The following is a 13649-nucleotide window of genomic DNA, read 5'->3' as shown; positions in this document are numbered from 1 at the left end:
TCACTGAACTGAAAATTCAAACTGAAGCTGACAGTTGGTTGGAACTGGGAACAGAACAGATGGATGTACTGTAAAAGCATAGTGAATTCCAGGGCTGGCCCACTGACAATCTAGATAAAACTCCTGTTCAGGATATTTCCTATCCATCCTGTTGTCATCCTGCAGTTGAGAGTATAATTACATTTCTACTGCAGTTTAGTTCTGCAGCCCCAAAATACCAATGTTGTGGTGTCAACTATACTGAAAGCCCCCCCCTCCAAAAAATACCAATGTTGTGGTGTCAACTATACTTAACCCCCCCCTCCCCCCCATACTAACGTTGTGGTGTCAACTATACTGAACCCCCCCCCAAAAAAAGACTAACGTTGTGGTGTCAACTATACTGATATACCCTCCTCAAATTCCAATGTTGTGGTGTGCAACTACACTGAAATACCCCCCCCCAAATACCAATGTTGTGGTGTGTAACTGTTGCAATGGTGTGCAACTACTGACATTGAGTGCAACTACTGACATTCAGTGCAACTACTGACATTGAGTGCAACTACTGACATTCAGTGCAACTACTGACATTGAGTGCAACTACTGACATTCAGTGCAACTACTGACATTGAGTGCAACATACTGACATTGAGTGCAACTACTGACATTCAGTGCAACTACTGAAATGGTGTACAACTACTGAAATGGTCCCGTGTAGCTCTGTTGGTAGAGCATGGCGTTTGCAACGGCAGGTTTGTGGGTTCGATTCCCACGGGGGGCCAGTATGAATTTTTTTTAATGCACTCACTAACTGTTAGTCGCTCTGGATAATAGCATCTGCTAAATGACTAAAATGTAAATGGTGTACAACTATTGAAATACCCACCCTTCTCTTCAAATGAAGCAAGGTTGAAAAAGATAAGGTCAACTTTGAACAGTCTTATTAACTCTATCAGTCCTGAGACCCCAGCAAAAATCGTCTTTTCATTTACGTATCTGACTTTCATTTATCTGCATGTCCAGCCCTTATATTTAGCCTCATAATGAAGTGTTCTACCATGTTCTTTTCAGGACGAGAAAAAAAAAAAAAAAAGACTGCTGTTGTTACATCCACCGGATAGGCGCAGTGAAATGTGTTGTTTTACAGGGTCAGCCATAGTAGTACGGCACCCCTGGAGCCAATTAGGGTTAAGTGCCTTGCTCAAAGGCACATCGACAGATTTTACACCTTGTCGGCTCGGGTATTCAAACCTTTCGGTTAGTGGCCCAACGCTCTAACCACTAAGCTACCTGCCGCCCAAGTGGAACATTTAAACAGTTGCATTCATGAGTTTTATTGACAAATGTCAATAAACAAAATAAGATCCGTCAAAGCAAAAACCGAATAAAACAAACTTATATGAATGCTGTAAGTACAGAAATTGTTTGCTCAGTGGGAAATGAATGTCTAACTAGAGTGGCGCAGTGGTCTAAGGCATTGCATCGCAGTGCTAGCTGTGCCACTAGAGATCCTGGTTTGAGTCCAGGCTCTGTCGCGACCGGGAGACCCATGGGCGGCGCACAATTGGTCCAGCGTCGTCCAAGGTAGGGGAGGGTTTGGCCGGCAGCGATGTGGGTTCGTTTCCCACGGGGGGCCAGTATAAAAAATAAACATGTATGGACTCACTAACTGTAAGTCGCTCTGGATAAGAGCGTCTACTAAAAATGTAAAACAAAAATGTAGTCAGTGACAACTGTGTGGAGTTTGTGACAGAAACTATATGAGCTTATTACAGTATTATAGACACTATGTCCTGGGATTTCCTATGATCTTTATGTAGAAGAACCCCTTCTAACGACTCGTGTGTCGCTTGTTGACATCATAGAGCAAAATATGTTCGTGAGAGTCTCAGCTTTTCATAGAAGGCTTTTAATAGTTTGTAGCTCAAACCATTCAGACAGACTTCATTGTAAAAAAGATCCAGCCCCTTTGGGTTCAGCCCCAAACACCGCTCTAGCTCAGACCCTGTTAATCACACAGACTGACGGTTGGTATCAATGGATGCAGATGAAATCCAAATCCAATGGTACAGAAGTCTGTAGCTCAAACAAACACAATATTTAAAAGGGGTTTAATAGTCCTAAATCACGCCGGCGCGACAGTGGGACTCATTGGGTTAAAAGATGACTCACCCTCTCTCTCTCTCTAACGCAGATTTAATGGAATTGGAGGGCTGAGATAATTGCAGATATGGTGGAGAATGTGATGAATATAACTAATGAGGTAAAATACTTCAACTACATGAATTGTCATAGTTAATCAGTTACGGGGCAACTAAAAGCAGAAATCAATTCAAGTATTGGATCGGATTGAATTGAATGTCCTTAGGCAAGGTTTAGTATGTAGTAGGTTTAGTATACCCACACACATGCACAGACGCAAGCAAGGATACACACACATGCAAAACGCACACACATACACGTGCACACACACACACACACACACACACACACACACACGAGAAATGAGACCTCCATAGAATAATACATGTTCAAAATGATATTAAAATTTTATTATAATTTGCTTTGTTAGATAAATAGAACAGCCTGTAACCTGGATAGATGGAGACTGGACTATCAGGCAATATGTATGTTTTATGTAGTACGGTTACAAAATTCCGGTAACTTTCCCAAAATTCCCAGGTCTTCCAGAAATCCCGGTCGGAGGATTTCCAGCCGGAAGATTCCCTCCTGATTCCTGGGATTTCTGAAAAACCTGGCAATGTTGGGAAAGTTAGTGCAATTTTGCAACCCTATTCTGTAGTAAAGAAAACAAAACCGAAAAGGCTATACAGTAATAACAAAAACATTGATAATATGAGAATATCCATAAAATGTAATCTACTTTTACATCATCACCTCTACATATCGGTGTAATTGTGCTTTGATAATGACATATTTTTGCGACTAGAACACAGATACAGAACATTTCAAAACCCTCACAGAATTACAAGGAAAAACCGAAATTAACTGATTTCTGGAAAACTCCCCACGCTAAATGAATAGGCTGGAATAACACGTGTCGCTAGGGGATGATTTGGGATTATGGGATAGAGCACACATTCACAACATGGATGAATGAAAAAAAGGCGTGTTGTTGGAATGTGGTTCAGCTAGCTGGTGGATTCAACCAGGCTGGTCACACAAACCAACACATTTCATTACACACACACACACACACACACACACACACGCACGCACACGCACGCACACGCACACGCACGCACACGCACACACACATGCACACACACGCACATACACGATAATAGGAGGGGAGCGTCATCTTCCTTTACCTGTATCATCGAGGCAAACTTGGCAGCAATAATACAAATAAAAAAAAACGTAATACATGCAGGACGACATACAAGCATGCATTTACAAGATGAGACCTGAAAAGTTCACCATACGTTTTTACTAAATGGTAGAACTCTCTACCATCCTCTCCCTAAATGCTTCCACTACTCATCTTGATTGTTGTTGATGTAACCCATTGTGGAGATGGCTACATTCTCAAGACAGACAGAGAGACTTCCACTAGAACTGCACCCCTATGAAGCCCCTACGAAGCCCCTATGAAGCACTTATGAAGCCCCTACGAAGCCCCTATGAAGCATCACAGCAGTTATGGTGCTACATCTATAGTGAAGTTCAGTGAAGAACTACATTCCTCTACTGACCAGGGTTGGGGTCAATTCCATTCCAATTCAGTCAATTCAGGAATGGAATTGTCTAAATTGAAATGGAATTGATCCCAACCATACTACTATCCTAATAGGCCAGCCATCAGCGACTGACAGTAAAGGCATGGGGCTCTGTTGATGTTGTCTGTACAGTGTTGTGTCTGTACAGTAGTTAGATGCATTTCCCATATATCTCTGTTTTAGAGTGAGAAGTCCATATTTGCAATGTGTTCTTGAAGAGTAGAGTCTTTGTTTCCTGGTTCTATTCCAAACATAGAGATAGAACATTCAGGATTTACTTATAGGATTGCAAATTCCAAAAAAAAATCCGGAACTTTTACAGATATATATATGTTTGGAATAATCTTCTTCTTCTCCACTTGATGTGATTGTTGATATTTTCCCCCTCCTCTCAGAGAGTAAGAAAAGTTTCCATATTGAGAATCCGTTCACGTCAGATATTCTTGTTGTATGGTTGACTTTGGTTGCATTCTGCCAGCCAGGTTCTTCCTCCTTCTTCCTCCTGTCCTGATTGGCTCAGGTACTTCCTGCTTTCTCCTGAATGGCTCAGCACGTGAAGTCTTCGAAGTTGCCCTGCGCTGGATGGTGAGGTAACATGTTGGCAGGATACGCACCCGGCGTGCGCAGGTTCTCACAGGGCGCCTGAGGGAGGAGCGAAGAGGAAGGGATGAGTGAACAGGAAGGAGAGACATGAATAACACTTCCGGTAGTAGTGAGGAGTGACCATACTGTAGTGGAATGAAACCAAAGAGAAAATACTGCCAAAAATCACCCTTTCATTTTATAGTGCACTACTTAGTCTAAAGTAGTGCACTATATAGAGAATAAGGTGCCATTTGAAAGGAAACTGTTTTGGGGTCAGAAAGAAAGGCAGAAGTACTGGTGCCGTGTGGAGGGAAAGAAAGATAATGGATTAAACGGAGGAACGCAGGGTAAAGGAGGTTGAAATAACTCCATGCAGCGAACCAACCGTTTCTCTCTCTCCCTCCCTCTCTCTCTCCCTCCCTCCCTCCCTCCCTCCCTCCCTCCCTCCCTCCCTCCCTCCCTCCCTCCCCAGTCCTCAAGCTACAATTAGACTGAACTGAACTGGCTCCACTTACACTCTTAGAAAAAAATGTGCTATTTAGATCTAAAATGGTTATTTGTCTGTCCTCATTGGAGAACCCTTTGTAGACCCATTTTTGGTTACAGGTATAACCATTTTTGGTTCCAGGTAGAACCCTTCTGGTTACAGTTAGAACCCTTTTGGGTTCCATGTAGGACCTTTTCCGCAGAGGGTTCTAAATGGAACCTGAAAGGGTTCTACGTGAAACCAAAAAGGGTTCTCCCTGCAACCAAAACAGGTTATTCTATGGGGACAGCCAAATAACCCTTTTGGAACCCTTTTTTCTAAGAGTGTGCACTTGAAAATCAGGAGCTGTCACCCCCCCCAGCTCTCATTGTAAACCCACTAGGCTGGCCCTGTAGACCATCTGTGATTAAAGTGAAACCATTTCCACCCTCTCTCTATTTCTCTCTCACACAATCTCTCCCTTTCTTTGGCTCTCTGTCTGTCTTTCTCTCTCTCTATTCCTTTCTTTGGCTCTCTGTCTTTCTCTCTCTCCCCCCCCCATCTATCCTGTATCGGTCCAACAATTCTTCCAGACACTGCAAATACTTAGCCAGAGATAGAGCTAGCCTACTGACATGGCGTTTGACGTCGTCCAGACTCAGAACTGTTCCCCGGTCGTTGCTGTTGCTGCGTTTGTGTTTCTTATTTGAGCACCGACACAGCTTGTACTTGATCACCTGCAAACAAGCAAACATAGTAGCTGGTCTTTGAAGCAGTGCCTCAGAGGAACAGACTTTTGGAATGCAGCCAACTGACTGTTCACTGTTAATCTGTTTTCCTTTTTTTTAAACGGACTATTGGTGAACGGTTTTCGTTGTTTAATACTGGATTCTTATTGAGACTAATGAATATTGTAATGAGAAAGTTCTATAATTCAAAGACGATTGATGGTACACATTTATAAATTATTTCCAATGGCAGTAATGCGTACAATAATGAAATAAGCTACTGATCCCAGTTTTTTCCCATCAAGAAGTCATTAAAACTAACAAAAAATGATTACATTTTAAATTAAAATGTTTTATATAGATAGAATTAATCATGAGTACATGAACATACTGTAAACAGAAAGAGTGAATGCTGAAACACACCCTTGTAGAACAGGCAGCTATTCTACCCAGGGAGGTTGTTGCTCTGATAAAAACCGACAGGAACAGAAGCATCCTAACTGAATCCCAAATACAATATGTCTAAAATGTTAATGTAGTCAACAGTGCTACAACAGTGCTGCGCCTGAGAGAGATGAGCTGCTTTCAGACACCTGGAAATGAATGATCTGCAAGCTCGTTTTAAGGTGGGTGGCTAGTTTTAACGGGATACATGTAGTTCACTTTTTTTTTTAAAGTGTAGCTTAAAAAACTTCCCTAGGGTGTTGTTTCCTCCAGACAGTTGTTAAACCAGTTAGCTGGTTACTAAGCAACATCCACAATAACTTGGTTAGCATTTTTGGAGAATGCAGCAATGCTAGTGGAAATGGATTGTTTCTGTGTGGCTGGCTAGTTCTACGGCCTGTGGCTGTCCATCACTCAACTAAACATATTGCCCTGAGAGAATCATGTAAATGAAGGATATTTACATACATTTACATATATACTACCATTACCTGGAGGCAAACATTCTCTAGGAAACCTAGATGCAAGCAAAAAGCCAAGACATAAACAAATACCTAAGTATGCCTTCGGGGAACTGTTTCAGGACACACCGGATTAGATTTTGAATAAAGATCTGACAGGAAACCTAGAAACATTTTACATTTACAAAATGAAGGCTTACCTCATATAGGTAGTCAAAGAGTTCTAGGATGGTGAGGATACTGGCACCTATGAAGAGACCCATCTGACCACCAATATCACCTGAAAACACATGAAGAGACCCATCTGACCACCAATATCACCTGAAAACACATGACGAGACCCATCTGACCACCAATATCACCTGAAAACACATGAAGAGACCCATCTGACCACCAATATCACCTGAAAACACATGAAGAGACCCATCTGACCACCAATATCACCTGAAAGCACATGAAGAGACCCATCTGACCACCGATATCACCTGAAAACACATGAAGAGACCCATCTGACCACCTATATCACCTTTAAACACATGAAGAGACCCATCTGACCACCAATATCACCCGAAAACACGAAGCACATGAAGAGACCCATCTGACCACCAATATCACCTGAAAACACACGAGAGACCCATCTGACCACCAATATCACCTGAAAACACATGAAGAGACCCATCTGACAACGAATATCACCCGAAAACACGAAGCACATGAAGAGACCCATCTGACAACCAATATCACCCGAAAACACGAAGCACATGAAGAGACCCATCTGACCACCAATACCACCCGAAAACACGAAGCACATGAAGAGAGCCATCTGACCACCAATATCACCAATATCACCTGAAAACACATGAAGAGACCCATCTGACCACCAATATCACCTGAAAACACATGAAGAGACCCATCTGACCACCAATACCACCCGAAAACACGAAGCACATGAAGAGAGCCATCTGACCACCAATATCACCTGAAAACACATGAAGAGACCCGTCTGACCACCAATATCACCTAAAAACACATTGTGATGTCACGAGAGGCTGTGTCCTGGAGGGACGTTACATCCCCCTGAGGTGGCTGCAAACCCAGACAGCTATGGCTCCATCTGCTGGTATGGTCGGGAACTCCAACCCTCTGTGGCCAATCTTCCCACGCAGCTGAAACCAATCAGGGGCTGATAAGCTGGAGTTGTTTTGGAAGGGGAGAGACACGGTCTGGAAGGTGGGCTCGGAGAAGAAGAGAATTGTGTTATAATTTCCGTTAGTTGCCGAAGACCTTTAATAAAAATCCTTGTTTTGGTTGAACCTGGACTCCTTGCACTACTTGGGCAACCTTCGCTGGAAGCGGTAGCCTCTCGTGGCATCACAGATGGTGGAGAATACAGGCACGCTCAGCGTTAATAGTGCATGTCAGAGGAGGATACCGAAGGTTTGATCACCCAGTTTTCCAAGTTGGCCGTAGGCTCCCCGCCCGACTGAAATGGAGGACATATTGAAAGCCCTTGTTGCTGGCCAGCAAGCCCAGATGCAAGCAAACGTGGCTCTCTTGGAGGAGCAAAAGAAAGCCAACCTTCTGAAGGCAGAGGAATTGCAGTTGCAGAGACAGAGGGTGGTCCAAAAATACCCGCCCAATAAAGGCAAGTGACTTTATATCTAAGATGGGAGCTACCGATGACATTGAGGCATACCTGCATGCATTTGAGGCCACGGCCACTAGGGAAGCCTGGCCCAAGCAACAGTGGGTTGGTCTGTTAGCCCCCTTCCTAACCGGGGAAGCGCTGAATGCTGTCCGGGACCTGGGCCCTGACCAGGTTACGGACTATGATGCCCTGAAGTCTGAGATCCTCAGCAGATATGGACTCACAAAGTTTGGTATGGCCCAGCGCTTTCACAGCTGGACCTTCCTACCAGACCAACCTCCTCGGGCGCAGATGCATGAACTTGTCCGAATCGCAAGGAAATGGCTGGATCCGCGAGAGGAATACAGCAGCGGCGGTGGTGGAGGCCGTTGTGGTGGATCGTTACCTACGCGCCCCTGCCTTATGAGGCAAAACGGTTCATCAGTCAACAGGCCTTGACCACGGCTGATCTGACCGTGGAAGCTGTGGAAAAGTACCAGGCCACAGCGGAGATGCTGAATGCTTCCCGAAAAAGACCCCAGGAGTGCGGCCCCACCACAAATGGGAAGGACCCGTCCAAAGGACCCCAAGGTCTCGAACCCAGCCACGTCAGGACTTATCCCGGCTCCAGGGGGAGCCAGAAACCAGGCGGGTCCAAGAAGAGGTACACCAGGATGGGAACCTCGACAGTGTTACCGGTGTGGGGAGATGGGACATATCTCCTGGCAGTGTGGGAAACCAGCCGATGAACCTATGCCCACTGCGGAGTCCTCCAGCTCAGCACCCACACACCGGGTTGCCTCGCTCTTGGGAGTCGTAGATGGCGGCCCAGATCGACCCCCACCTGCCCGGTAACTGTGAATCACCATGATGTGGAGGCCTTACTGGATTCTGGTAGCCGGGCCACCCCTGGTGCGTAAGGATTTGGTGGGCCCAACGTGTCTGACCCCGGGAAAGTCCTCCCAGTTTCCTGTGTCCATGGGGACACCAGAGAATACCCCATTACTGAACTTACAATGACCAGCACACGGGAACCATACACACGACGGCGGGGGTGGTTGATTCCCTCCCCGTCCCTGTCCTAATTGGGACGAGACTGCCCAGCCTTTTACCCACTCTGGAGAGAGTCTCAGGAGAGGATAACCCGAGTACCTCGGAAACGGAGAGGCAAGACTCATCCTCGGGAAGGCTCCGGTGCAATCCTCCGAGTTACTCACTCCCGCCCGGGCTCTGATAGGGATGGCAGGTGCCCAGACCGACACCGAGACTGGTCCGGATACGGGAGAAGAGAACGCAGCCCAGGGAAAGTGCTCCGTTCTCCAGTGAAGAAGACGTCCCAGGCACCCAAGAGCTCCCTCTCACAGGCCAGTATGGTACGGCTCAATTACAAGATCCTACTCTTGCAAATGCCTTAAGAAATGTGCAGGTATTAGAAGGTGTAGTGTTAGGTGATAAGACAACCCCTACTTACCCCCATTTCGCAGTAAACCGGGGGTTAGTATATCAGATAGTCAAGAAAATGAGGAAGTGCATGAACAGCTCCTCGTGCCACAGCCCTATCGGGCCACAGTACTCAACCTAGCCCACACACACCGCTAGGGGCCCACTTGGGGGTAGAGAAGACTAAGGAAAGAATCATGCAACGTTTCTTTTGGCCAGAGTACACAAAGAGATAGAGAACTACTGCCGTAGTTGCCCTGAGTGTCAGCAGGTTGCACCAAAGCCCACATATAGAAACCCCGCTCATTCCCTTGCCCATTATCGAAACTCCTTTTGAGAGGATTGGATTAGACATAGTCGGGCCCTTACCGGAAAAGTGCCAGGGGACATCAATACATTCTGGTCATTCTGGACTATGCGTCCCGGTACCGGAGGCCATTCCGCTGAGGAAGGCTACATCCAGACAAATCGCCAAGGAGCTGTTCCGTCTCTCAACTAGTCTGGGAATCCCAAAAGAGATATTGACGGACCAAGGGACTCCATTCATGTCCAGGGTGATGAAAGAACTCTGTGCTTTACTGAAAATCAAACAGCTGAGAACCCTCGGTCTACCACCCCCAGACAGATGGCCTGAGTCGAACGTTTTAACAAAACACTAAAATCCATGCTGCGGAAAGCGGTAGGGAAGATGGGCGCAACTGGGATCAGCTGTTACCATACATATTGTTTGCGGTGAGAGAGGTACCTCAGTCTTCTACTGGTTTTTCACCCTTTGAGCTCTTGCTTTCCTACAGACCCAGAGGACTGCTCGACATCGCCAAGGAGGCCTGGGAGGAGCAGCCATGCCAACAGCGGACACTGATCGACCATGTAGGGGCTATGAGGGAGAGAATGAAGGCCATCTATCCCATGATGCGGGAACACATGGAGGCCAGTCAGCGGCAACAGCAAGCCTCCCTACAACAGATCTGCTCAGCCCAGGGAGTTTAAGCCGGGGGACAGAGTGCTGGTCCTGGTGCCAACCGTTGAGTGCAAATTCCTGGCAACCTGGCAAGGACCATATGAGGTCATTGAACGCATGGGAGAAGTAAACTACAAGGTGAGGCAACCAGATAAGAGGAAAACTGAGCAGATTTATCATGTTAACCTTTTAAAGAAGTGGCACGCCAGAGAGGCGCTGTTTAGCTCTCTACCCCCACAGAGACCCAGGAACCGGCGCGAGAAGAGGTTCAGCTGGGTCCAAATCTGTCCCCACATCAACGACAGATGGCCCTGGAACTCGTGGAGCAGAACCAGGATGTCTTCTCCTCCCTTCCCCGGTCACACAGAGGTGGTCCAACATGAGATCCGCACCATGCCTGGCCGAACGGTAAACCAGCGCCCGATACCGCGTGCCAGAGGCTCGTAAAGTGGTTATACAGAAGGAGGTAAGGGAAGATGCGGGAGTTGGGAGTAATCGAAGAGTCCCACAGTGCCTGGGCAAGTCCCATAGTACTAGTTCCCAAGCCAGACGGTTCAGTACTGATTTTGTAATGACTATCGAAAGTTGAATGAAGTGTCTGAATTTGATGCATACCCAATGCCTCGTGTCGATGATTTAATAGACTCCTTGGGGCATGCTCGTTTCATAACCACTCTTGATCTCACAAAAGGCTACTGGCAGGTGCCCTTGACCCCAGCGTCTAAGGAGAAGACAGCCTTTGCCACCCGGGAGGGGCTCTACCAGTATACCCGACTTCCGTTTGGTCTCCACGGGGCACCTGCCACGTTCCAACGCCTGATGGATCGGAGTCCTTGCGCCCCCACAAGAGGTACGAGCGGCTTATTTGGATGATGTGGTTATACAAAGTCAGGATTGGGCCAGCCACCTACCCCCGGGTACAAGCGGTGCTGGATTCGCTCAGGGAAGCAGGGCTCACGGCAAACCCGAAGAAGTGCAAGGTGGCCTTCAGTGAGACAAACTACCTGGGGTACACCATTGGGCGGGGTTGGTCAAACCACAGGAAGCCAAACTGCGGGCCATACAGGACTGGCCGCAGCCCATCAACAAGAAGCAAGTAAGGTCATTTTTGGGCCTCGCTGGCTACTATAGACGCTTTATTGCAGATTTTGCTACCATAGCGGCACCATTGACGGAGCTGGCGACCAAACGCCACTCACGAATGGTGAAGTGGAACCCCTGCGGCGGAGGCGGCTTTCCCGCAACCTGAAGCGAGCACTCTGCTCCAGTCCGATCCTGGTGGCACCAGACTTCAAGAAGGAATTCATGGTCCAAGCGGATGCTTCGGAGGTGGGTCTGGGTGCTGTCCTCACCCAGGCACATGACGGGGAAGAACATCCCATTCTCTACCTAAGCAGGAAGTTACTTCCAAGAGAGAAGAACTATTCAACGGGTGGAGAAGGGAATGTCTGGCTGTAGTCTGGGCCCTGGAGTCCCTTCGGTTCTATCTCCTGGGCCGACGTTTCATGGTGGTATCTGATCACGCCCCTCTGCAGTGGATGGCCAAGAACAAGGAATCAAACAGTAGAGTAACCAGATGGTTTTTGAGCTTGCAACCGTTTAACTTTTCGGTTGGTCCACAGGGCTGGCAAGCACCACGGAAATGCGGACGCCCTCTCCCGGCGTGATGCCTTCTTCACTGCCTTTACCCCGACGCAGGACGTCGGTCCCGAGGAGGGGGATGTGTGATGTCACGAGAGGCTGTGTCCTGGAGGGACGCTACATCCCCCTGAGGTGGCTGCAAACCCAGACAGCTATGGCTCCATCTGCTGGTATGGTCGGGAACTCCAACCCTCTGTGGCCAATCTTCCCACGCAGCTGAAACCAATCAGGGGCTGATAAGCTGGAGTTGTTTTGGAAGGGGAGAGACACGGTCTGGAAGGTGGGCTCGGAGAAGAAGAGAATTGTGTTATAATTTCGTTAGTTGCCGAAGACCTTTAATAAAAATCCTTGTTTTGGTTGAACCTGGACTCCTTGCACTACTTGGGCAACCCCGCTGGAAGCGGTAGCCTCTCGTGGCATCACAACATGAAGAGACCGATCTGACCACCAATATCACCTGAAAACACATGAAGAGACCCATCTGACCACCAATATCACTTGAAAACACGAAGCACATGAAGATACCCATCTGACAACCAATATCACCTTAAAACACGAAGCACATGAAGACACCATCTGACCACCATTATCACCCGAAAACACGAAGCACATGAAGACCCATCTGACCACCAATATCACCCGAAAACACGAAGCACATGAAGAGACCCATCTGACAACCAATACCACCCGAAAACACGAAGCACATGAAGAGACCCATCTGACCACCAATATCACCTGAAAACACATGAAGAGACCCATCTGACCACCAATATCACCTGAAAACACATGAAGAGACCCATCTGACTACCAATATCACCTGAAAACACACGAAGAGACCCATCTGACCAACAATATCACCTGAAAACACATGAAAAGACCCATCTGACCACCGATATCACCCCAAAACACGAGCACATGAAGAGACCCATCTGACCACCAATACCACCCGAAAACACGAAGCACATGAAGAGACCAATCTGACCAACAATACCACCCGAAAACACGAAGCACATGAAGAGACCCATCTGACCACCAATATCACCTGAAAACACACGAAGAGACCCATCTGACCACCAATATCACCTGAAAACACATGAAGAGACCCATCTGACCACCAATATCACCTGAAAACACATGAAGAGACCCATCTGACCACCAATATCACCCGAAAACACGAAGCACATGAAGAGACCCATCTGACAACCAATATCACCCGAAAACATGAAGCACATGAAGAGACCCATCTGACCACCAATACCACCCGAAAACACGAAGCACATGAAGAGATCCATCTGACCACCAATATCACCCGAAAACACGAAGCACATGAAGAGACCCATCTGACCACCAATATCACCCGAAAACACGAAGCACATGAAGAGACCCATCTGACCACCAATATCACCCGAAAACACGAAGCACATGAAGAGACCCATCTGTCCACAAATATCACCCGAAAACACGAATCACATGAAGATACCCATCTGACCAACAATACCACCCGAAAACACGAAGCACATGAAGAGACCCATCTGACCACCAATATCACCCGAAAACACCAAGCACATGAAGAG

At 47.1% G+C, this 13649-nt stretch overlaps 1 protein-coding gene across 3 annotated transcripts in view; it reads right to left on the bottom strand.

Moving 5' to 3' along the window:
* Nucleotides 1-2508: 2508 nt before the first annotated feature.
* Nucleotides 2509-13649, bottom strand: part of LOC121577950 (acid-sensing ion channel 1) — a 355668-nt gene continuing 344527 nt past the window's right edge. For all 3 annotated transcript variants that reach the window (XM_041891942.2, XM_041891940.2, XM_041891941.2), the window contains 3 exons: nt 6607-6686; nt 5409-5510; nt 2509-4364 (listed from right to left, as the gene is read on the bottom strand). In XM_041891942.2, coding sequence (XP_041747876.2) covers nt 4269-4364; nt 5409-5510; nt 6607-6686 — 278 coding nt within the window. In that variant the 3' untranslated portion in view covers nt 2509-4268. The remainder of the gene's footprint in view (nt 4365-5408; nt 5511-6606; nt 6687-13649) is intronic.

Source organism: Coregonus clupeaformis, chromosome 12 (genome assembly GCF_020615455.1).
Source record: "Coregonus clupeaformis isolate EN_2021a chromosome 12, ASM2061545v1, whole genome shotgun sequence".
Taxonomy (NCBI): Eukaryota; Metazoa; Chordata; class Actinopteri; order Salmoniformes; family Salmonidae; genus Coregonus; species Coregonus clupeaformis.
Note: the sequence above shows the minus strand (reverse complement) of the source record. Positions and strands in the feature narration are given on the sequence as shown.